At 37.3% G+C, this 25,259-nt stretch overlaps 1 protein-coding gene across 3 annotated transcripts in view; it reads right to left on the reverse strand.

Annotated features, from left to right (window-relative positions):
* The window catches only part of lama5 (laminin, alpha 5), a 67,335-nt gene that overhangs the window by 33,460 nt on the left and 8,616 nt on the right, over positions 1–25,259 (reverse strand). For all 3 annotated transcript variants that reach the window (XM_056732195.1, XM_056732196.1, XM_056732194.1), the window contains exons 3-12: positions 11,430–11,547; positions 10,568–10,686; positions 10,299–10,469; positions 10,074–10,171; positions 4,450–4,565; positions 1,330–1,448; positions 943–1,033; positions 713–847; positions 551–595; positions 286–426 (exon numbers count right to left, since the gene is read on the reverse strand). In XM_056732195.1, coding sequence (XP_056588173.1) covers positions 286–426; positions 551–595; positions 713–847; positions 943–1,033; positions 1,330–1,448; positions 4,450–4,565; positions 10,074–10,171; positions 10,299–10,469; positions 10,568–10,686; positions 11,430–11,547 — 1,153 coding nt within the window. The remainder of the gene's footprint in view (positions 1–285; positions 427–550; positions 596–712; positions 848–942; positions 1,034–1,329; positions 1,449–4,449; positions 4,566–10,073; positions 10,172–10,298; positions 10,470–10,567; positions 10,687–11,429; positions 11,548–25,259) is intronic.

The raw sequence follows: 25,259 nt of genomic DNA on the forward strand, positions 1-25,259 counted from the left end.
CATGTTTTTTTTTTTCTATATATTCTTGTAGTGGATTTGGCGGGGCGAGACCGTGGTTCGAGACCGGTGAGTAATAGTAATAATTATTAATGAACGTTATTTTGATAACCTCATTTATTCATTTGGCATAGTGGGAGAGCATTCCACATTTGTCAACTTTAATGCTGTCCCTTATGTCTTTTTCTGTACGTTTATATCATAATTTACACATGTATAATCCCATGAGACCAGAGGAATGTGTTTATTACAGTGGCTGTGCTTGTAGAACGTGAATGTGTGTCTTACGCTGGCAGTTAAGGCCGTAATGTCCAGGTGTGCAGGTGTCGCAGTGCTCTCCAGTGAATTCAGGCTTACACACACAAGTATTGGTGCGAGGGTTCGGCCTACAGGAGTTCCCCTCAGTACCTGCAGCATTGCATTCACAATCTAGGCAAGACAAGGCATTTGAATCGAATCGTTAACGGTACTGAATTAAAGTAAAATGGATCAAATCAAGTAGAATTCAATTGAAGTGATTTGAATCAAATTGAAGTGAAACAAAGTGTCTTACTGATGATTTCTCCAGCAGGTCGGGCCTCTCCACTGATGTAGATCTCTAACAACATTAAACACAAAACATTGTTACAAACAATATATTTTTTTTTATTCAGGTGCAGGAAATATGTTGATAATTGATAAGTACAGATACAAATCTTTGAACAAATAGACTTACGGTAGCAGACAGGAAAGTGCTCGTATCCCTCAGCACATGCATCGCAGTTCTCACCCGTGTAGTTTGGTTTACAGTAACAGCGTCCGGTCAGATCTTCACATGTGCCGTCAGTGAACTCAGATTCACACAGACATTCTGTTGAATTCATCAAAACACAGAAAACCTGTCTTTTACCGTATATCTACAATTTCATATTCATTTAAAAGAAGATCAGAAGATTAAGGACGCACTTGAACAGGCAAATGGCGACTCCAGGGGATGGTCAGGTGACCTGTAGTATCCGGGAATACAGCGCTCACAGTTTATACCTGTGGTGTGATGCTGTGAGAGAATGGTTAAATTAGACTTTCTTACATCTTAAATATGAAGACACAACCAATATTAATGATTTATAAAATTATAAAAAATCATGAAAGAGACAAGAATTCTGTTCAACAGTGATATTATGTTGCCCAACTTCTGTGGGTTCTTCCCAGAAGTTGGTAAAACTCACAAAACTATGCGTTCTTAAAGGAACCCCCCAAACAATAAACTTTAGAAGTACAGTTAAGTTATTGAAGCTTATAAATAATTTAGGTCAATGTAGATAAACATGTAGATGGGTGTGTTGAGCCCACCTGGCACTCTTTACAAACTCCTCCGCCTCTGTACTCGCCCTGCATGTTGAGACTGGCTCTCCGCTGATCTACATCTGGATCATAGGAGCACGTCGACGAGTGTCTATGACAGTTACATGCTGAAAACACAAACACAACCTGGTAACAATGCCGTATATTCAGCCTGAAGGTATCAGAGCTAAAAAATGTAATGATGAATTACACACAATGAGGTTAACATATCCTCCAAAAGAGCAGAGAGAAGAAGAGTAGACGAGCATGACAGATCTAAACAGTCAGTATATGGGACATGCAAAATGTAGACAGAAACGCACACAGACAGGGCTGAATGTACATCAGTCTCCACCTGAAAAGTTTGCACTGTCCACAGAGGAATGAGAGCAGAAGCGAAGAGAGAAAGAGGACAGTGATTAGCCAGGGAAGTTAGAATAAACAGTCAGCAAGATTATATATCATCGGGGGAAATACTAGTGGTTAGAGATGAACCGATATATCGGTTCATAATCGGTACCGGACGATATTACGGACTATATAGAAAATAGTACTTTGATGTTCAATATTAATAGTCATTATATGAATTAATAAAATTCCGGAAGTTAATAAGTATTCATTAACTGAAGATATCACTCTGAATAATCAGTTGTCGTTATCGGTGGAGAAATTTAAAATCGGAGCATCTCTACTCGTTATAGACCGTTATAAAACTGGTCCAATAAAAACGGCCGATATATATTTTTATTGATAAATCTTTGTTTTGCATATAATTTATAGCGCGTTAGCACTTTATTTCTTATAGAGCAACCCAGACTAGTTGTCATTCACATTTTAATGTCATTACTGTATTCGTATATATTTGTATTCTGTATTTAACTGCACTTACTACTTTTCTGATAACTGATAACATGTAATGCACACTAAATATTCATTAAGTTTCCCAACTTTCTACCGTCTCTCATTTACTGTAATTACATTTATGTTGATGGACTTATATTGGCCAATCAGTTACCCTGCTTTTTTAATATGGCATCAACATAGGGCATTAAAAACTCATATTGGACACCGACTAGGAAATACAAATTTAAACGTGAAAGCAAAATGAGATATGAGACAAGTGCAATAATGAGACAATTTAACAACTGTAGTTTCCACCAAAGTACCATAATTATTACCAGGGTCAATTGTAATATTTTAACATCGCCATGTGTAGGGTAACTTATCTTAAAACCCAAACTAATCAGGCCTGTTCACACCAACAACAGTAACTGTACTAAAGCCCACATCAATGGACAGTAAAGTTGTGTTTATAACTGCAGGTTTATATTTAAATGTGCGAGCCATTTTCATTTTGGATATAATTTTGATTTTGAATTGCTGTCAATGTTTTATCATTCAACAACTAGAAAAGAATTGCTCTGAAAATGACGTACAAAAGTAATCCACTAATATTGTTCCATAGTATAGTTTTTTTTGTGCTGTGTACTCTGTTATAATCTTTAAAATTTGGAACAATGTTTAAAACTTTATCTTAGTTTCCGTCCTTGGTGCAAACAGGAATCTACTTTTTATTATCGAATAGTATGCAAGTGTGCATGTTTTGTGGGGGTTTAGAAAGTTATTATGCACTTACAGTATTAGTCAGCCAGTGAGACAAACTTATTTAACTCATATTTTCAGTGATTAAACATTTAAAGTCCCTATGAACCGGAAATTGCGATCGTTTTCACTTCCATATTCGGACACATTTTCTAGTGAAAAGGAATTTCAATGGAGAAAATTAGTGGGCGTGGCTTGCGTTTTTCACTACAAATTGATTCGATGTGTTAAAAAAGCTGTTGCATTAATTTTTAAATGAAAATTACCCACGAATGAATTTTAGAAAGAAAATCACCCACGTTGATAAACTATTTACTGTAAACGCTGCAATATTTCATAAAAAAATAAGACATTTAATTTCACTGGGACTTAAACAATTTAGAAGACTGTTTAGCAAAAATTCAACCCATATGCTACATTGTTCCTGACCAAACATGCAATGTGGAATAGCTGTGTTTTGATCCAGGTTTAGCGCGCTGTCAGCAGGGTGAGGACATGGTGACCCGGCATGAGATGAAACAGTTCTGTCAGAAGGGACAGTCACTCTGGCTTTACTCAAGACAGCTCTGTTAACAGATGTGCTATAAACCTCACTGACGGTGTAGATAGTGTGTGTGAGGCTCTCTTTCAGTCCACACAAAGGGGTGGTTATATATATTGAACTCAAGAGATTAGATTAGGCAAAAAAGGCGGATATCCAACAATATACTCAGCGGAAACGCGTTCCAGACTGAAACTGCTCCCAATGCAGATACACACCCACCGAGACTCTAGCGTGGGACTATTTTTACTGTGTGTGAGAGAAGCCAGACTGGATTAATGTCTGCATGAGATCTCAGAGGGCTGAGGGAGTTCACAATGACTGTCAGCTTCCTTTATTCACTCTCTCTCCCTCTTTGACGTCTTACTGAAGGTGATCCTGCACTGATCCCAAACTGCTTTCCCTTATAAACAACTTTGCAGCACAAAGACTTTTGTTTTTGTTACTCTTAGATTATGTATGAGTTGTTGAATCTCTTTGGCATTTTTTGCGTATTAGTTTTTTGATAGATTTTGTTAATCTCTTAAAGAAGTCAGTAAGGAATTGCATACTTTTTTAATTAAAATAATTGAATAACAAGTTGAATTGTTATTGCCTACCTTTATTATTATCAATATTACCAATGTCTATGTACAATGTTTTGTTTGATCGATCCCAGCAAAAGATTCTATATCATGTTAATACTGAATAAACAATGTTACTGACATGACCCGTTATAAAAAATAAGTTATAAACAAACATTTATATAGATATTCTCAGAATTCAAACAGATAGTACAGGGCTTTTCATAAAGTTTCTGAACTTCATGAAGTCACACTCATAGTTCTTAGTGGTTAGCTGTCATTCATTTATGCACCTTAAAATACATTAAATGCTGTTGTTGTGTCAGGAAAGAAGACATTTCATTTGAACTATGTGTCAAGTAAGTGCCCATCAGGTACTTAATCTGGTTTGTTGGCTCGCTGGACAAAGACTGTAAAACTCACGTTCACATTCATTGGCACTGTAAGTAGTAGCTGGTTTCCATGGAAACTGGTTGAAATCGGGGCAACAGCGATCACATGACGGGCCGCAAGTGTTGTGCTGGCAGTCACACAGAAGCCTGTGAGAGAGGACAAGACACAACCTGGGTGAGCAATAAACACGATCAAACTAGTCAGTGCTTCAAGAACAAAGTATAAATTTTATGTTTTTTTTATGCAGTTTGGCTTTCATAAAAGATGTGACCTAATGAAAAAAGGCAAAGTGTCAGCTTCTATGAACAACCCAAAATATTTCTTTATGTCAGACAGGTTTTTAAAAACATATTCACTTGTGAAAATCATAATTTGGGAGGAAATGAAAAACAAACGGGTTATAAAACATTAAAGGAAAAAATAATCTAATCTATTTTTGAATCTTAATCTTGAGTGTCCGGAATAGATACTGCAGCCCTTCATGTCTGTGGGCATCAAAAGAGCCAGACAAGTGGTTTAAGTGTTTATTTTCAAGTGTCTTACCTTCTCATTGACCCTGCTGTCTCTCAAAAAGAGAGAATCAGAAAGATAAGCGAGAGAGACTGAAAGAGTTAAGCTCTTCACGCTCGCTTTGAAACTGTAATAGAGCGTTCCCACCAAACGCGAATGAAGCGTTAAGTGCGTGTGATTTACATTGTAAATCAATACAGAGACGCTATAGGATATCCTGGGGCACATTTCGCCGCAAGTGAGGCGGTGATTCTCACGAATCGCGCAAATTGAGATATCTGAATTTTGGCGAAAATTTGCGCCGCGTCAACCAATGAGGACATTGCTCTAGTAGCAACGTGATTACGACGTAGTGAGCGGGGGCAGACATCTGAAACAACAATGGAGGACAAAATCATCGTCACTGTACGATACATCTTACTTTTATCAAAACAGTAATAAAAACAATCTTGCTTGGAAGAAAGTGAGTGAGGAGGTCGGACAATCAAGTCTTAACAAAATCCATGTCAGCTTTTTTGCAACGAGACTGTAAGTTTGTATAGATTGTAAACTCAGACTTTATTTTACTCCAGAGAAGATTTTCAAGACGATTTGGCCTTTTGGATCAGTTTACACAAGTTTTTACTTTTTATTCATTTTAGAGATGTTAAACAGGAATTTTGGTGTGAGAATTGTGGTTGATTGTAAATATTTCTGTGCTTCTAAAACAAGCAACATGTAATGTACCACCCTTTGAATTCCACTCATCCTATCAAGCATACACAGACGGATGGAAGCACACACGCAGACTTTCCCTGAATCTGTTTGGATGGTTCGGCTTGAGCGGCAGGGAAATGTTTCAACAGCTCCCATCCACGCAAACTTTACAGAGTTTCACCTCAAATGAGCAACAGTCAACCATCCCAAGTGTCCCTCTGTTTCCATTTAGATCTCCTTTAAGACACCTTTAGGCTGGCATTTTTTGGTGTGAGGGGATCTTTTTTCAGGCGCGTCGGCGCCACATCAAAATGAGAAAAACGCTTTTTCCACGTGGTTTTAGCTTCAGGTTAAACTTATACAGAAGATACATCTCTGCCTGAATTTCCCTGTAAATCAAGCACATGTTGACCTCGGTTTAACTCTCTGTACCCGTGAGGCAATCAGGTGTCTTTGGGAGGTTTAGGAAGGCACGCTTTGGTGATTGACATTTGACCTCAAGCATATGACTCATTAAATCATTCACCCAAAAATGAAAATTCTGTCATCATTTATGCATCCTAGTGTTTTCAAAACATGTATTTTTTCTTTCTTCTGCAGAACACAAAAGAAGATATTTTGAGGAATTCTGGTAACAAAAAACATTGGACTCATTGACATTTCTCAAAATATCTTCTTTTGTGTTCCAGAGAAGAAAGAGCAATTTAGAGGTTCGAATGACATGTGGGTCAAAAAAAATGAACACATTTTGGATGAACTATCCCTTTAAATCTTCTACAACAAGTTGCATGTTAGTACAGTATCTGCTTTGAAAATACAGGTGCAACGTCTCGGAAGAAAACATCTAGGTTCAAAGCATCTAGATTTCATTTAGATCTTTAAATCTCCACAATATCTGTTACACGCACATGTGGACATTCACCAATCTTATACAGGAAATCACAAGGAACAGCAGATTTATGAGAGATCAATGAAGGTTAAATTCCCCTTCTCTTCAAACGCAATACTAGCATATGTATATAGTTGGTACGATCTCTATTAAGCGTCTGAATATGTCCCACACATTCAAGGTTTTTTACAGACTGACAGATTTGACACCTTCCAGGCGGTACATATTCCTGTGCGTTCATACAGAATGCTAATCTCCTCGATCTGCGTAACACCATGAGTTTACGCTTTCCGATTCCGTGTAATACATACACCAAAGCCCAATTTTGCGTGCGTATGAAATACCAATCCTTCAGTTGCTTTCGGTCGTTTGCCTGCCAACATAGGGAGACGCTTTTGGTAGATGTGTTCAATTACGGGTTTTTTGGAGTCGATTTCGATTCTCGACTCCCACTTTTGGAGTTGATGGAATCGACACTTCAACTCCATTTATTGTCATTCAAAATGGGGTCAGGAATACGAATATGAAATAAATGAATGCAACTTCACAAGTTTGGGAACTTTTAGCTGGCAACCAATTTTCAATGTCACCAGCAAATACACATGCATTTGAGCAACGATCACACCATCATGGAGAGTTTGTGCAGTCAGACCAGTTACTTCTTTCTGGTCTTATATTGATTTGGTTCTCCTAGCGTACGCAGCACAAGCACATGGCGGCCCAGGTCTTACCGTAGCTATAGTCTTATGGTAAAGCTAAGACATTTCGTTTCGTTTATATTTTTATGATTTTTATATTGCATCGATTTTGGAGAGTTACAGTTACACAAATTAATATGTTTTGGACACCGCGTGTCATTGTTTTGTAGGCACCGTAAATGTTCACTAAACAAACCTAAAACATTTTTATTCATTTTCGTTTAAGAATTTATAAATTCATATAGAAATAATGAAATTTCTAGAAATGTCTTAATGTAGAAATTTCTTAATGTAACTCATTGCCTTTCTGTGTTGAACATTTAATACTAAAAACCTGGCTGTTTTTACATTTTTAAGCAGGATGAAATGCTTTAGAAAAAATCCACAAACTTGATTTTGATTTGTGACTAGTAGTTACTCACATTGATAGCCGACGCTTTCATTCAAACCAACTTACAAAGTCTTAACAGTTGTTTAGAGAAATAAAAGCTTGAAGAGGGACACACGAAATATAGAAGAGTTTTTAATAAGAATTTGAGAATTTATGAGCTCAAACGGTCTAAATTGCGCGAACAAAATAATAAACATGCACAAAATATGATGTCCAATTGAAACAATAATCACACCCTACACATCCTGATGGCAAAATGACACCACAATATATCCTATGAGAAATTGGAATATTAAAATATTTGGTTTTGGTTTACACGTAATCAGAAAGCTGAAACTCGTGTTATTTATAAATACAGTAGATTGATGAGACCGTGTTGGAATGCTACAGGACTCTATAGCATGACGTAATACTGTAATAGACCGTTCATCAGCAGGGGCGAAAAAAGGACGACTGGCGGATGAGTCACGACAATCTTTTAAAAACTACTGGAGTGATAAATTAACCTTTGTAAAATAAACAGCACAATCTGCTATACGTCCAGAGCTCTGACAAACAATGCCACACATTCAAAATGGCGTTGCTTCAATTTTGCAAGATTTAGCTACATTTTAACTTCATAACCATTTTTGTGGAACATGATTATATTAACTGCCAAATGAAAAACTCTTTCATCTTTTCAAGCTTAGAATAATCTTTACAAGATTTTTACAGTCTAAACCTGTATCCGACCTCTTTCTTCTCTGGAACACAAAAGAAGATATTTTGAGAAATGTCTCAGTGGTTTGGTGTCCCTACAATGGAAGTCAATTGGGTTCAATGTTCTTTGGTTACCAACGTTCTATAAAATATCTTCACATGTGTTAAAAAATGAAAGTTTTGGAATGACATCAGAATAATAAAAAAATGACAGAATTGTCACTTTTGGGTGAACTATCCCTTTAACAGTTTGTTGTCTATCCAAATGGTGTACACAGCAATAATTGAGCTTGTACATCCAGACACCTGCAAGACTTCCGACCTAAAGATTGTCCCACTCCAGCCACCATCACTCACTGTTATGAGACACGCGTCTACAAAAGAGTCAAGTAATCTCACTGAAAACAACCAGTCATCCAGTATTGCCTGCTAGATTAGTTTTCTATAACGATGGATTACGTATCAGCTCTTATGAAATCTTAGTTCTTAAATCCATCTGATATTCTGGGGTAAAACTGGCAAGTGCAGACACCTGCAGCGCTTCAGTCTTGTATCTGTTTAAGCTGACAAGCACAGAGTCCCTCCAGGCAAACGAAATACCAATATGAACAGTTACTGAAGTTTTCATTTCTGACAAGCACATACCTTTTCTATCATGCCGAGGGTCATTTTCCATTGACTTCTATTGTTTTTATAATGAGCTCATTCCTTTCCTCCAACCTTGTCTTTAAATCTAACCCTCATCCAGCATTTCCTTTGAGACAGACACTGTAATCATGCACCGATGATGACATGTCGACATGTAAGTGAAACATTTCCAAATGCAACAAACAATGTATATCTTACATAGTATTTTTTAATTTTCCAGCCAAATATTATCAATTTTCCAAATTAAGATACATTTACTTGAAAGTAAAAGAAAAATGTTAAGATATTTGTGCTGGAAAACAAGAAAAACTTAAAACTTGATTAAAAATGCAAATTAAATGTATGTAGACCTAAAACCAGAAAAGAAAAGAAAAAAATGTACTGGTAAGATACTGGTTTATAGCGTAGTTGTACATTATACCCCATTTTAAAAGATTTTTTCCCTGAATGGTATACAAAGTATCTACTGTGGGTTTTTGAACACAGTCTATAAGTGAATATGTGGGCAAATATATTACTATTGTATTCCAAAAAACAGAGAACACAGAATCCAGATAAATAAAAATAGAAAAAAAGGAATTTGGGATTTTTTTACTTATTTAATAGGCCCCTATGAACGCTGTCATCGCGTTCGCGCTGTTTCTGTATAAAGAAAAGGATCAGAGACTGCTGACAGCGACTTGTGTTGATAAACTTCAGACTGTCATGTTTACCATCAGTTTTCACGTAAGATGCCGGCGTACGCCACATATCTTACTTCGATTATGCTTACTGCGATTATTTAGATCCAATTATTGCGTTTAGATTGAATGACAGCTTTCCTGTAGCTCAGTGGTTAGAGCATGGTGCTAGCAGAGGCAAGGTCATGGGTTCGATCCCAGCGATGAAGCATTATTAGAAACAAATGTATAGTATAATGCAATGAAAGTCGCTTTGGATAAAAGCATGTGCCAAATGCATAAATGTAAATGTTTACATGAGGTAAAGTCTCATCGCAATTTTGTCCTAATATTGGCATTGAGCACAGAAACACATTACCGTAAACAGATCGAGAGGTACTTCTAATATGAAACAGAACAGGACAAAATCTGTGTGACTGACGAAGTGTTCCTGTGTCACTTACTTGTACGGGTCATTGGGGTCTTGTGCGTTACACGCCTCGGCGTGTCCATTACACACACATCTTCCTCCAATGCTGATGTCTTTAATACTGTAATAATACTACAAAACAAACACACAGAGAATGATAAAGTCAGAACAACAGGCTGCTGACTTAAAAGAGCTCAATAAAACTGATGGTGGGTGTCATACCTCTAAAAGAAAAACATTTAATGAAAGACTATCTTACTCTTCGTGTGACCGTGGGGTCCCTCAGAGCTTTGCCCATCAGGTGACCCAGCAGCGTGTTGGTCCGGAGAAACCGCAGACGGATGTTGGTGGCCTTGGTGAACTCCCTCAGGACAGGAGAGTAAGAGAAGTTCATGGCACCTGGCCGCCCGTTTACGAGAGACACTACGATCTGAAAAATGTGAGAGATGACCATACAAGTGATGACAGAAAATATCTCCCAAAGTCATATCTTAATGTAGGAGCTTGTGTGTGTGTGGGTGTGTGTACCTCTCCGTTCTCCAGAGGAACTATACGCGAGTATTCTGTGGTGCAGATGATGTCATCGTCATGGTTGATACGCTCGATGGTCCTCTGACCAAACCGCTCGATACAGTCTCTCTTAGACGCTAAAGCAAGACACAATGAACAAATTAGCTGAGATATAAAATCTGGGACTATGGCCATATAGCATTAAATAAATGTTGGAAGGAATGTGACAGCGAGAGGAAAGATGACAAGAAGTTAAATATTATGATGGATTTTACTTCACGTTTACATTTATATCTAACATTCCAGCTGAGAGACTAACACCATTTTGCTGTGTGTGAAATACTGATATTGAATTCTCAATTGTCTGAAAAATTACATATTTTCACAATCAAGTTGTCTATAAAAAGCTTTGCTGAGATGAACATTACAACAACAAGAACATTACAATTAAAACATACAAAAACAGAAATTAGCATTGTAAAGAAACGCGTCTTTGTTACAGAGGCACTTGTGGGCTAATGGGCTGTGGTTTAGCAAAACAAATGAATATTTTGTTTCATGCTGAAGGCTTTAAAATGTCAGCCAAGGAGTCTGTGTATTTATTGTGTTTTTTTTCCTCTCCAATGTGACCGGGACTGTGTTGCCACCTACGGTACTGATGGCTTTGACAAAACAACACACAGAAAAAGGGAAGCCAGAGAACAGGCAGAATTGTCCAAAATCTGACCTTCTCAACTTACCCACACTTTCATTCCCATAATGCATTTTCTCACAACAGAGGGGCACAGAATGTTTGTGAAATTTAGCTGAGACCTTGTTTCAGTAGTTTAATAAGAATATCGCAGCAAACAAACTTGATGCTCGTGTTGGTTATACTTACAGGAGAAGAACTTCCATGGCTGGTATGTTTTCCCAAAGTCAACGGAGCGTTCTAGAACCCACAGATCAGGACGCGGGGAGTTGGCGAACTTAATGAGCACATACGCAACATGATAGAGCTGGAAATACAAAACGGAGAGAAATTTAGTTTAACATTTAATCACACCATCAAATATCCCCTAGCATAATCAAATTCAGTCTCAAGAAGAGGACAAAATGATTAAAACTCAACCTTTATGACGCACTTCTTAACAGCCTTTTGGCGCTTAGCAACTAAAACTTTCTCTTCACATGAATTCATTACATATGAACTCATCATCAGATTCATTCCCAGGCTGTTTAATGAAAGCAGCCCTGCATTTATAAACCCACTGTGATTCTGAGTTAATATAACGTCAAAGGTATGTTGTTTTTACTGATTGATGAATTTATTTGGTCAGTAGGGTTGACAGATGTTCTCCCACAGCGACTTGATCAAACACACTAATCGGATTTATTCATTTGGTTTGTTTTCACTCCATCTGCTTGACTCCACCACAACACACTCACTGTGTTGCAGGACTGAGAAAAAGAAAAACTGTGACATCATGACTAGAAAATAATCACCCACATCTTTGTTCTACAAAAGTTTTTCTTGGGTTTACACCGACTGACAACCATAACTATCCAAAACTATCTGCTAGTTTACCTTAAATTGAGGCCTACAGGACACTCAGGAGTCACTTCCTGTCTGATGGTTTTCTTGTCACATGACATCAAAATAACTTCATCCATGTTTGTCATTTCCTGGGTGATTTGGCAGATAATGTTTCTTCTTAATTTTTTTAAACAATGAATGAATTTGTTTTTGAATTGTTTGCTATTTTGTTAATGTTTGTAAGAAAAATGTTACAATTTTAAGCCAAGTTTTATTTTAGAATGTTAGACTTTTATTAAGACTTTTTTGTATTGGTGTTTCACTTCAAAAGTACAACCTTCATAAAATTCAATAAATCTGTGTAAAATGTCTCTGAAATCAAGACAAAAATGCTTTTGTTCTTTGAGAGAATAAATCATATTTAAAGATGTTTAGATCTTTTTTATGGAAAACTAGACAAAAATTGTCAGGAGTAAACTGTCATTCTTCTTTTTTTACCTTACATCAATGATCAAAAGAAATATTAAACCCGAATCTTCAAATAATGAACTTGAACCTAAATCTTTATTTCAAAAAATGGAAAAGTTCCATCACAGAAGACATATGAAATATTTTTATAGTGAATATGTTATTAATACAATAAAAGATGTATATCTATTATATTAATTATTTGTTTAAACACATCTCCCTGTATATTCTCCATTCATTCCCTAACTTATCTGCTCAAGATTAAGCTTTTTTCTTCACTGTAGTAGTTTGCACACTCAGATTTTTGATCCTCATCATACTATCTCAGTTTCTCTCAAAACACCATGCTTACATTCTCACGGGAACTTCTGTTCACTGTAGCCATGAAACAAAATTCAATTTTCCAGCACTGGGGTTATTAATCTGTGATAAACATCAGCACCTATGAAAATAAGAGTGATCTACAGTATAATAAAGTGTCCCGTTAAAATATTGAGGATTCAACTCATGGCTAGCGACGAACATGTGATATTTATTGTTTCAGTACGCTTTAATGTATATATAAAAATAGGGGGCTCGTTTCTTGCCTTGATCGAGAAAAGTGTATAAATCTGAAATACATCATCTTCAATGTTCTGTATCTTTAATATTGTGAGAAATATAAAGATGTGGTGGCTTGTATAAATCCTTAACATGTATACATTTTGTTACTATTGTTTTTACTTATTTATTCGTTAATTTGTTGTTTATATTATTATTATTAAGAATGTGTTTATGAATTATTATTAGTATATTTTTTCCCCTTTGGGGGAGGGCAAAATGTCATTGAATATGCCTTTCTCATCAGTTGTTATGACAAACAAAGCAAAAAGGAATTATATATTGAGCATTCTTCTTGTAATCCCTCTGGAAGTGTGTCTTCCTCAAGAAATCTGAAGGCTTAATGTTAATCTATTTCCTCTCTAAACCTCTAAATTCTGACAGCATTTTATTCCCCCTAAACCCACCAGCCACACACGCACACACACAAACACATACACACACACAATCCCCTGTACTAACTTTTCCCCAACCCCTCAATGCAATGCAATCCCAAAGACCCTTTAGTACAAAGAAGCTCTTCAGCGATGTCTGGGGCTTTTGTCAACGCAGGCCACTTCACAGCTCCGCAGAACAAAAACACATCTGTGGAAATATTTGAGGGGTGCGGTTGAGGGGGTAAGGTAGACGCTTTGATCTGGAGATCTGATTCTTTCTTCTGTCTGTCAGATAGGTGATGACCACACTGGTGTGTGTGTGAACATGAACTTCATTGATAAAACTTCATGATACATTTCCAAAAACAAAACTAATAAGCACTCCATATTCTTCAGAAACATTTACTCAATAACTTTTAATCAAAGTCACTGAGTGCAGCTGTGACATGTCACAGGAGACCTGGCCCTCCCGGCTGAGACTTTTTTCTCCCAAGGTTTTTTCTTAATTTATTTATTGTTTGAGTCTCTTTAAAGGGATAGTTCATCCAAAGATAAAAATTCTGTTTTTCTGTTCGATTTGTTCCAAATGTGCATACATTTCTTTGTTCTGATGAACGTAGGGAAATATATTAGGAAGAATGTTTATAACCAAACAGATCTCGACCCCTTTTGACTCCCATAGTAGGAAAAATTACTTTATCTTTTTTTTGTTATGTTGAACACAAATGAAAACATTTTGAAGAATGTAGTACTTCAAATAGTTCTGGGGCACTTTTGACGACCATTGTATTTTGTCTTACTATGGTAGTAAATGATGACAGTATTTTCCCCAATTTTTGGGTGAACTATCCCTTTAAGCATGCATTGTAACTTATTTGCTTTGGCGTGAGGGAAGTGTGTTTAAATTATACAATAAAGGTCCAGTTATGTCGAGACTCCCTTGGGCTTAATGATTACACAAATTCCTCCATTGAATGCTTTCAACATTCCTTGTGTTGCCATAGTGATAAGAATGAAAAAGCATAGCCAGGGGACACAGGTTTAGGAACTGGGAGTGTTTGGCCAATCATTAAGCACCTGGAGGAACAGTCAACACCTTGGTCAACAAAGCAACAGGTCAAAAGGACATGGAAAGCAAGGCGACCGAAAAAGAGTTGTGTTCATACTACTAAAAGTGTTTAACATTATTCTGTCAAAAATAAAAAATTCTGTCATCATTTACTTACCTTCTTGTCATTACAAACCTGCATGACTTTGTTCTTCAGAAAAACAAAAGAAGATATTTGGAAGAATGTTACCGACTTACCTGCACTTTTGTGTCCATACAATAAAAGTGAATGGGTGCCAGCGCAATTTGGTTACCAACTTTCTTCAAAATATCTTCTTTGTGTTCTGCACTAGAAAGAATCTCATACAGGGTTGAAATGACAAGAGGATGAATAAATGATGACAGAATTTTGGGGTTTCCATTTTGGGGTAAACAGGTCTTAAAAGGGATCCTTCACCTAAAATAAAATTCTGTCATCATTTACTCACCTTGGAGTTGTTCTAAATCTGTATAAATGTCTTTGTTCTGATAAACACAGAGAAATATATTTGGAAGAATGCTTATAAGTGGACAGATTTAGAAACTCATTTTTCCTACTATGGAACTCAATGGGTGGGCAAAATCTGTCTGGTTATAAGCATTATTCCAAATATTTTTCGCTGTGTTCATCAGAACAAAGACATTTACACAGATTTGAAACAACTCGAAGGAGAGTTAAAGATCACAGAATTTTCGTTTTAGGTGAAGTATCCCTTTAAGTAAAGTGTCATGGGCCTTAAGGACACATTTGTTCAAACGGATCAGGACAGTGCAAAACGTTTCTATTCTCTCCCCTAAAAATGTTCTTGTGCTATAGAAACCTGCCGCAGTATGAATGCAGGTTCATGAGGTTTAGGTTATCTGTGCATGACTGAACACGCCTGACAGAGTGACAGAAGAGCTGGTGTGTACGATTGCAAGTACTGTATACATCAAAGTATATTACTATACAAAATAATTGTCATTCCTATTTCCAGAATTCTTCTATGGCTCTTAATATCCCTGCTGTCCTTCTTAAACCTCGTAGATTTCCATATTTAATTTATTACAATAAAAAAAAATTGCCATAAATTATTATTATTAGTCACCCTTTGTCACTTGTTTTTGCAAATATCTAACCAATAAAAAGTATTGTAAAGTGCTTGTCAACTTTGACAACACTATACAGTGTTTCATCTTTTCCTTAAAAACAGCGAATTTGGACATCAGAGGTTTTGGAAGGACAGTAACTATAGATGGATGCACACGTGTGGCCAAAAGTGAAATTCCTGTCTGTGTTTGGATACACAAAACAGTTTAGTTTATATTCAATTTATGTTACTATTTTATTGTATATTAATTGTTTTAAATTAAAGGAATACTTAATTGTCAATATGTACATTTGCTGTGACTTCATCAATAATGTCATATTGTTTGCCATGGCTGTCAATGGACCATTTTCCACACAAACACAAGAGACGGAAGCTATTCATCACTGTGTGCTATGCATCAGTGAATCATCTGTGACATCAATGTGAGTTCATCAACACCTGCTTATAAGTGTTTGAAACATATGGTGACCGTTTTCCTAATGTTTACAGTAGCTGACCCATCTGTTAAAGCACATCTCATGTGTGTGATACAGAAATGTCATGCATTAAGCCATTATGAAGCATGAATCCATTTGTCGAATAATTTAAAGGGATAGTTCACACAGAATTTAAAATGATTATTCAATGGAAGTCAATGGGGGCCAATGTTGTTTGGTTGCCAACAACTGATTCCTACGGATCAACCTCTTTCTATCTTCATGCGATCTGCCGGCTGTGCCAAGGCACCAGTTTTCTCTGCAGGGATTCTGGGAATGGTGGGATTTGATCCTCCGCAGACGTTCCATCACCTCTGTGTTCCGACTCCTAAACGCCGGACAGATTCGGGAATAATGGTCTCCTTATGAGGAATACGAAAGGAGGATGGATTGTTGCGGAAAGGAGGGACGCCATAACAGCTGCAAAAGTCCATTCACACCCAAAATCCAAACACATGTCTTAAATCCATCAGTCTTTGCATATGTACAGTATGCGGGAATGAACAACGAGTCAGTGGCTTGTACATGGGTGGGAGAAACCTGTGAAACCTGTGATGGTTCATGCCACAGGCACCAGAGTTCAGAGCCAAAAGACAACTGTTGACCACAAGAGACAGATGCATTCTGTGGAGCCATGTTTACAACCGTTAATTTACTGTCATACAGATACAAAAGAGTATCTTCTCAAACCATGTAAACGACAACATTGATACACCAAAACCAAAGTCTCCATGCCAATTGCTGAATGCCTTTTCTGCACAGTCCACTAAGGAAAACTTCTTGTGACACTTTTTATTGAGATTACTACAGAGGACAACTATTTTAAAAGCTTTGCATATGCATGGGTTTTAAAGGCATAGTTGGATGTCAATCACTACAAGGGACACTAGTGCATCAACCTATCCATCCTTAGATGTGGAAACTGAAAAACTGAAAAAAAGAGTTTGAAAAAATTTAAATATTGTTTTTCATGCCTAGGAGCAATAAAAACACACAAAAAACATCCTGACTTATGTTTTTACAATTTATGCACGCAAGTGTTTAAAAAATAGGATCGGTCAGTAATTCTCAATGCCCTAATGTAAGTGGTTGCCAGGTTGTGAGATGAGATGTGGTTAACAGGGTGGGTCCATAGTTGAGTTTCCAATCTTTTCAAAGTTTGCAAAAAAAACATAAGTGATATAATTGCTTTTCCATTAAGTTGTTTGAACAATTGACAGTGCTATTAGTAACCTACAGTAGTAACCAACAGACCAACAAAGACCTAGGATCTGGAAAGACATTATTCACTGAAACAGACGATTAATCACATGGATTTAAAGGGATACTCCACCCAAAAATGAAATCTGTCATGGTTTACTCACCCTCTAGTTGTTCCAAACCTGTAAAGATTTCAGTGTTCTGATGACCATTCTTTGCATTAACACAAAAACAACCTCAAGTGAGTGTAAACATTTTTTAACGATTTTTAAGTACAAAATTGTGTATTTCATGACTCGTTTCTGATTCTATACTTCACAACTTTCATAAAAACTGATTTATTGAAAAATAGTTTCAGGTCCCCCTTCATTTGAACATTTTTTTCTCGCCTAGTTTACCAAACATCTGATCAACTACAAGAATATTACCACATAGCCCCTCGATTTGTCATCATTCATAATCCCAGCACAACAAATAAAGTTTGAAAGAAATGCTTAGTTAAACAAGGATAATAGATTTTAACAAGATGCTGCAGTCCTATTACTACGAATGGGGTAAATTGCATAGATCAATACAAACGGTTAAAGTCTCGCCTTCAAGTAAAAAAAGACATTTATCAACTGATAAAGATTCTTTGGCGGGGGGATCTGTAGTGACTGTTGGGAAACTTTGAGCATATAAAGTAGATAAGGACTTGGTCTTGTAGGGCTGGACGATATGGCCAAAATTTATATTGAGATATATTTTGGTCGATATGATATAATTCCATTAACGATATAAACAATATTACAAAAAGCAAAATGTAAGATATAAGTTGAGAGAGCCCTCTGATATGAACAATACGATACTGATCAAAATCATTCTAGGTGCCAGCAGTGTGCAAAGCTATGATAAGAATAAAGTATTTTTGTATAGTCCTATGCCCTTACCTAAATTAGAATCATGTTACCAATAAAAGAGAGAAAACTTCACAAAATGTGCTTTAAAGCATGGGTTTATCTTCAAAGCTCTACTGGGTCACAGGCCTCCTATTACTTGACACTTTTTTCTTGAAAGCTTTTGACATTTTCATCTAAATTAATAATCTTCATTTATTAACGTCCACTGAATTTTATGTTTTTTTTTGTTGTCAAAACTTTATCCAAGATTTGCAATGCTCTCCTGCAAGTTGACATCAAAAACCATTTAAATTAGTTTCAGTGTCTAACAGCTTCAGTTTCTTAGCTATAAAAAACTGTACGAAACTTGCCATTCTGTCCTCGAAATTGACATTGAGAACCGTTTAAACTCGTTTGTGTTTATTTTCCGACAAAACGTGCATATATAAATAAATGAGATGATCTGTTATAACTTGTGCAATCGTGGCTGTCGCACACACCATGAACACAACGGGATTTAATGCTTGGCTTTGAAGTCAAGACTTTCTTCACAAACACCTCATTATGAATGGAAACTTTGAAGCGGCGGTGGCCACCAGACGAGAAGCACAGCGCCACGTGTCACGTCTGCAACGTGCGTCAGATGCATACCTTATGTATGCGCGTGGTTGATCAACCGCGTGGTTATAACCATGTTTTTGCCTTAAATAATCAATCCACCAAAAAACATGGTTACTACACCTGTACCACAAAAAAAACATTGTTCATTTTCCTAAGGGCGCACAGATTTCTGCGCGCATAGCATACTGTTGATGTCCGGCTGTGTCGTTTTTTTGAGTATTAGTAAGTTTCAGATCCTTTTTTTAAAATAATATTCTGATAAAAATGATCAATGTTAAACTTAAACTAGTCATTTATACCGGTGCACGACGCAGTGCCGCTCCATAACACCAGTAGCCGCTGCCGCGGAGCAGAGCAAGGGCTCAGACCCGGACTAGTAATTTATATTGAAAAACCTCCTTAAAGTGACTTTGATTTGAATCCTCATTCTCAAATTTAAGTAGTAGTTATGATGTTTACCTTAGCAAACACTTCTAAATATTACAGCTTCTGGATATGAAGGACTCCAGCACAACAAGTCAAGACTCGAATATTAGCCCATGGCCATGAACGAAAAGACAATGTTTGTTGTTACACATTTCAGCTTCAAGGCAAAGATGTCACAATGAGAAGACAAAACAGTGAGTTAAGATAAGAAAAACAAAGGAGAAGGAATGCAGACGAGAGTTAGGTCGAAAGACAAAAGTATTTGTGTACCCTAACATCCTATTTGACCCCTTGCTGTTAAAAACTGTTATTCACAGTTAATCTCTGGCTACTGTAAACTGAGCAAGAGCTAACATTCGTAATCTTCACTCCGAATTCTGCACCTTGACAAAACATACAGGACACAGAAATGGCTGCATAACTTTCCGCCATGCAGTCAGAGGACAATGTAGTTGTGTGATGTTTTTAAAACAGGAGCTTAAGAGCTACAGTACAGACAGTTGAGAGAAATGCACACAGAGAGCCAAACTTAACAGTCAGACCCGAAATACTGAGTTTAAACTAATAAACCACAAGCTATCAACATGCCTAGAGGTGTAAATATTAAATAACACGTGTGTTAGTGTGTTTTGTATGTGAACTGGGATAAGTCCACAGACAAGCGCACTTTTGTGCATTTTGTGTGCTTTACCTCATCCCTCGGCACTTTTGTAATCTATGGAAAATAAGACGTGTCACTCGTCAGTTCTCGGCTGTCACAAAAGATGTGTGTACATGTGTTTTAAGCCCTGAGGTGTTTGAGGAAGATCGAAGATCATCTGTTCACACCTGCTCTGCATGCCGGAATGTCACCCTCCCCTCCTGCAAAAGCACTACTATCTGTCCGGGATAATTTCAGCATTCCAGGAACATTGATTATGGGCTCTCTGAGGGTCTTCCGACTGCAGGGTATTTGGAGGGGCCAGATTCGTGAATTCCAAACACAAGCACCTGAGAACTGAAACTCCCAGAATGCCTGACTTAACCGAAATCAACCTCAACATGATATATTTTTGGTATCAAAATTGAAACAAAATAGAGAGTAGAAAGAGACTTTTGTTTAAGTTAACACTTATCTCTGAAGAAACAGACCCCTGTAGTCTTATACTTGTCTCCTTGCAAGTAGAGATGCTTTTCCCATGATAAATTCAACTTCTCATCAAACTCTTCTGGGACTTAACTTCATTTTATAGTTCAAATACACTTACTGTATGTCAATTGTCTCATTTGTCAAATTTTTGCTCATATTCAAATTTCGAGACAATATTTTCTAAAGTGATCGTTCATGCTATTCATAATGCTGTTCATTCATTTATTCATTCTCGTGTCGTTCAAAACCTGTACATGACTCTTCCTTCTCTGGAACACAAAAGAATATATTTTGAGAAATGTGGTTTTGTGTCCCTATATTGAATAGTCAATGGTGGTCGATGACGACATTCTTCAAAATATCTTCTTTTGTTTTCATCAGAAGAAAGTAAGTCACACGTGTTTGAAATGACATGAGGGTGAGTAAATGATGAAAGAAATGTTTTTCTGAGTTTGGTTCACACAGCTTCAGCTGGTTTAGTATCTATATGTTTCCCTGACTAAGTAGAAAGCGGGCAGCTGTAATTACTGTTGCTTTTGAATGACAAGGTGAAGGGAGTGTGCTATACGTGTGTTTTTCTTTCCCATACGAGGAGGTAAAGTGGTTAATTGTTGGTAGTTCTCTGTTGCACCTTCTGGTTCAGCTCTTGGCATCTCCTGCAAATGTCTGGGAAAGACTGGTGGGTGTTTTCTCAGTTCCAGATGCTATGCAGACTCTAATTAAATATTCCTGCCGGAGTGTCTTATCTGTGTTTCTCCCACCTGCTCGAACACACCCACACACACACACACAATGGACCCAAGAGACATCTCAAGGCCCTCAGACTTTTAAGTGAGGTTTTGAACTTTGGGCCCCTGAGCACAACAAACAGGTAACCTTCCCCAGAAGACCCTTTCTCAGACAATGTTTGAGTTTGTCTAATATAAGGAGATCACAAAGCAAAAACAATGTTCTCAGTAATGTCCCAAACGTTATGAGAGAAAAGTGGAAAAGGAAAAGCAGAGAAAGTATGTAAAAACGACATGAGCGATAAAGAGGGAGATTTTGAGAGGAACCCAACCAGACAGCGAAGATGATGAGAGAGAGACATGAAACAGATACAAAACCAGCCGTTTCACTCTGGGACGCTTCCAAAATATGATCACCCTTGCTTCCTCTAGAGAACAAAATATCTAATACATGGACAAAGATTTAAAATATCTGAAAAATAACCACTCCCTGTCTGTTTCAAATATTTTAGCGTATGTATACGTGGTGTTCAATAAGCATATACAGTTCTGTTCAAATGTTTAGGGTCACTTGACTACAATGTTTCTCAAGATCTGAATATATGAATGTGTGCTCAAATGTTTTGTGGACAAAAACATAATACTGCTGCAAAATGTGGAACAAAGTATTAATAGAGAATGAAGTGACCATAAACTTATGAACAGCATGTTTAGATATAATAGACACACAGTGCATTTTGCATATACTGTATAACAAAAATATTGCAAAATATTAATTTCTTGTTTAGTTTTTTATCTTACTTAACACCTAAAAAGTCTTAAATCTTAATTCAATTAAATCTACTTTAACTTGAGAAGCTATAAAAACAAATAAATAACTTTAATTTAAAATTTAAAAATATGATTTATAAAATATATATATATATATTTTGGAATTTGGAAAAATAGAAAGAAGAACTAACTTGAATTATTTTTTTTGAACAAAGTAGAAACTTTAATAAAAAGTCTCATATAATTTCCAGAAAACAAGAAACAATATCTTAATACTTTGTTTCTTCAGTAGACGTGTCTTCATTTAAGAATTGTTGGATATTATACCTCAAATAAAGACAAAAACACTCATCTTTATTGTTTTGTGTAAGGTTAAACCCAGGGTTTACAACTCCTAATAATTACACATGATTAAAAAGAAAAAGACAAGCTGTGATTTCCTCATGAACTTCACCTCTAAAGTCTCTCTCCCACTGCCTGGCTCAATGAAGTGTCTGAATGAAAGTGGATGTATGGGCTCTGTGTGTAGCAGAGATCAAGCATTAAGTGCCTTGAATCATTGAGGGACCTCCATCTCCATTGAAAGTCCTCAAAGAGGAAGCAGGAAACAAGAGCTGAGCCCTCCTGCCAGTCACAGTGGGAAAGTCTTTTGTACTCCTCTGGGAACTCACTGAGAGGTCGATAGGCTGAAGGCAGGTGTCCTCTCATTCAGCACCATAATGGTTTTCATGGTCCACTCTGATCTGGTCAGTTTGAGTGTGACCTTTCAATCTGCACCCACATCAAAGAGAAGCAGGGACTGACCACTCAAACGATATGGGAGGAAGATCCATTCCAACCATGCAGATCCTTCTAATTTTATTGTGTGGGTAACACTTCGTTTTCATTTGCTCTCCATTTTAATCTCATGGGAACATATTCCTACTCTACACTTTAGTTCATGCATATACTTAGTTGACTTTGTTGTGAACACTAAATAAGAAGTCCATGTGTGAAACCAGTGTTTGAGGGATGATGGGCTTTTACAGGAATGTCCCCCCAAGTCAAATTCAGGAATAGTTGTCTCACGTCATCTGTATTTGGATCCCTCCTCTCACATTCAGCCTTTTATGGCTTCTCACATTGAGGTATTTTTTGGTTTGTTTATCTTGCCTTTTTATCTCAGATGGAGAGAGGGATGGATTTATCGCTGTCTTTCCCCTCCCGGGTTCTCGTGCTTGGGGGCAAAGTTTATAAATCCACTTAAGAAGGGCAGTGTGGCTCAACGCAACAACGGCATCCACTTTAGATTGTTCAATTGGCAAACTGAGTGCTAGAAACACTATTCTATGCACAAAAACCATCTGAACCATGTGCCATGTGTGCTGTCTGAGATTTTTTATAGATTTGCTGATTAACAACCAATAACCCAACCAATAAGCATTGACTGATCTTGTATGCGAGGTTCAAAGCTCATGAACACAAACTACGATGACTTCTATTAGCTGTAATGGTCCCTGAAACCACTTTGCTGTGCATGACTTTTATGACATCTTATTCTCTATTTTCTCGCCTGCCAAGCTTCTCTGGACATTGATTAAAAGCGGGGCCTTAAGGAGGGGAAAAGCTAGTGAAAACTCATCCCTTCGAGGCAAAAGGAGGGGTGAAGGTATTTATATTCCTCTATTTCCCCCCTTAACCAAAGTGACCCCCTTATCCGCAACAAACACAGCTCCCCTCCCCTCTCGGGCCCAACCTAATCAATGAGCCATTGAATGGATGAAAGACTCCAACGACAGCTCTTGTTGACCTGGCAAAAACAAACATTTACTCTCTCATTAACAAGACCGGCTCTTGGTTCACTCCATCCCTTCCCATCTTTTCAGAAGCCTGTGCTTAAAATTCCAAAAAACACAATCATCTATCACCAGGGAGGAAAAGAGAGAACAAAAGGAGAGCATTTAGTGAAGTGTTGGTAACTGTCATCTGCAATTTCTAAAACAGGTCAACTGAGTCTGGATTCACACTTATTCATCAGAGAGAAGTTAATACGAGAGGTATCAGGTTCTAAACCTCAGACTGAACCTCATGACTCTGTCATGATTCTGCCTCATCATGTCATGTCTTTCTTGCTCTTGGGGCAGAATCATAACAGGATCTCTTGTTTCCTGTGGAGAGGGAGAGTTTTCGATCTTTTTCATCGCCATACTCTCTCTCCAGGTCTCGTCTCTGTTCTCGCCCTTTCGTCTCGTTACTGCTTGTTAATTAGTTCATGCCCCACACCTGTCCCTGTTTCATTTAGACTCCTTTAAATAGTCCTCATGTTTCGCTATCTTTTGTCAGTCATTGTGTAATGTATGCCTGAACCCTTGTCTTGCTGATATTCCTAGCCTGTGATTCAGAGCCAGGAATTTTCCTGCATAGAGAAATTGTAGGTGGTTGCCTTAGTCAAATTTCGTGCTGCCCCCGACTCTTGAGTCAATTAAGTCCTAGTAAGTGTTTAGTTATAGTTTATATCTAGTGTTTCCCAGTTTAGTCCAGTTTTAGTCAGTCTATGTTTTGTCGTGTTCAAGTTGTCATCCTGTTTTCTTCATTTACCCCATCGTGGGTCTTTGTTTTGTGTTTTGTTCCTTGTTTGAATATTAAATCTTCTTTAACCCCTACATCGCCTGCCTGCATTTGGGTTCTCCACCCCGCAATCCCTGACAGAATGACAGACAAAAGACAATAAAACATGAGGACTATTTAAAGGGGTCAAAATCAAACAGGGACAGGTGGGGGGCATGAACTAATTAACAAGCAGTAACGAGAAGAAAGGGTGGAAACAGAGACGAGACCTGGAGAGAGAGTATGGCGATTAAAAAAGATCCAAAACTGTCTCCCTCCACATGAAACAAGGGATCCTGTTATGATTGTGCCCCAAGACCAAGAAAGACATGACATGATGAGGCAGAAACATGACAGAGCTCTATGACAATGTGCCCAAAGTTTAGAAAGAAATGCTTGTGTGCGGCCCGAATGCATTAGCATTATCCTATTAATAGCCAGTCTTCATAATGTCAATTCGTTCCAATGACTAAGAGTTGCTGTGAGAGAAAACACTTTGGAAAATTTCTGATGAAATTCAATGCAAGTAACCTCACAATAAAAAGTCTAAAGAGAATTCTGCCCAATTCATGCAAACACAAAACCAGCTCACAGGAAAATCCGGAAATACTATGGTCTGAAGATGGTCATGCAGATGTTTTACAGTTGACATGGTGATCTGATATGGTTGAGGTTAACTTTGTTTAGAGCACTTTCATGTGGTTAGAACCTGTATGGTTTTCTTCTGTGAAGCACAAAAGAAGATATTTTGAATTT

Source organism: Triplophysa dalaica, chromosome 20 (genome assembly GCF_015846415.1).
Source record: "Triplophysa dalaica isolate WHDGS20190420 chromosome 20, ASM1584641v1, whole genome shotgun sequence".
NCBI classification, from domain to species: Eukaryota; Metazoa; Chordata; class Actinopteri; order Cypriniformes; family Nemacheilidae; genus Triplophysa; species Triplophysa dalaica.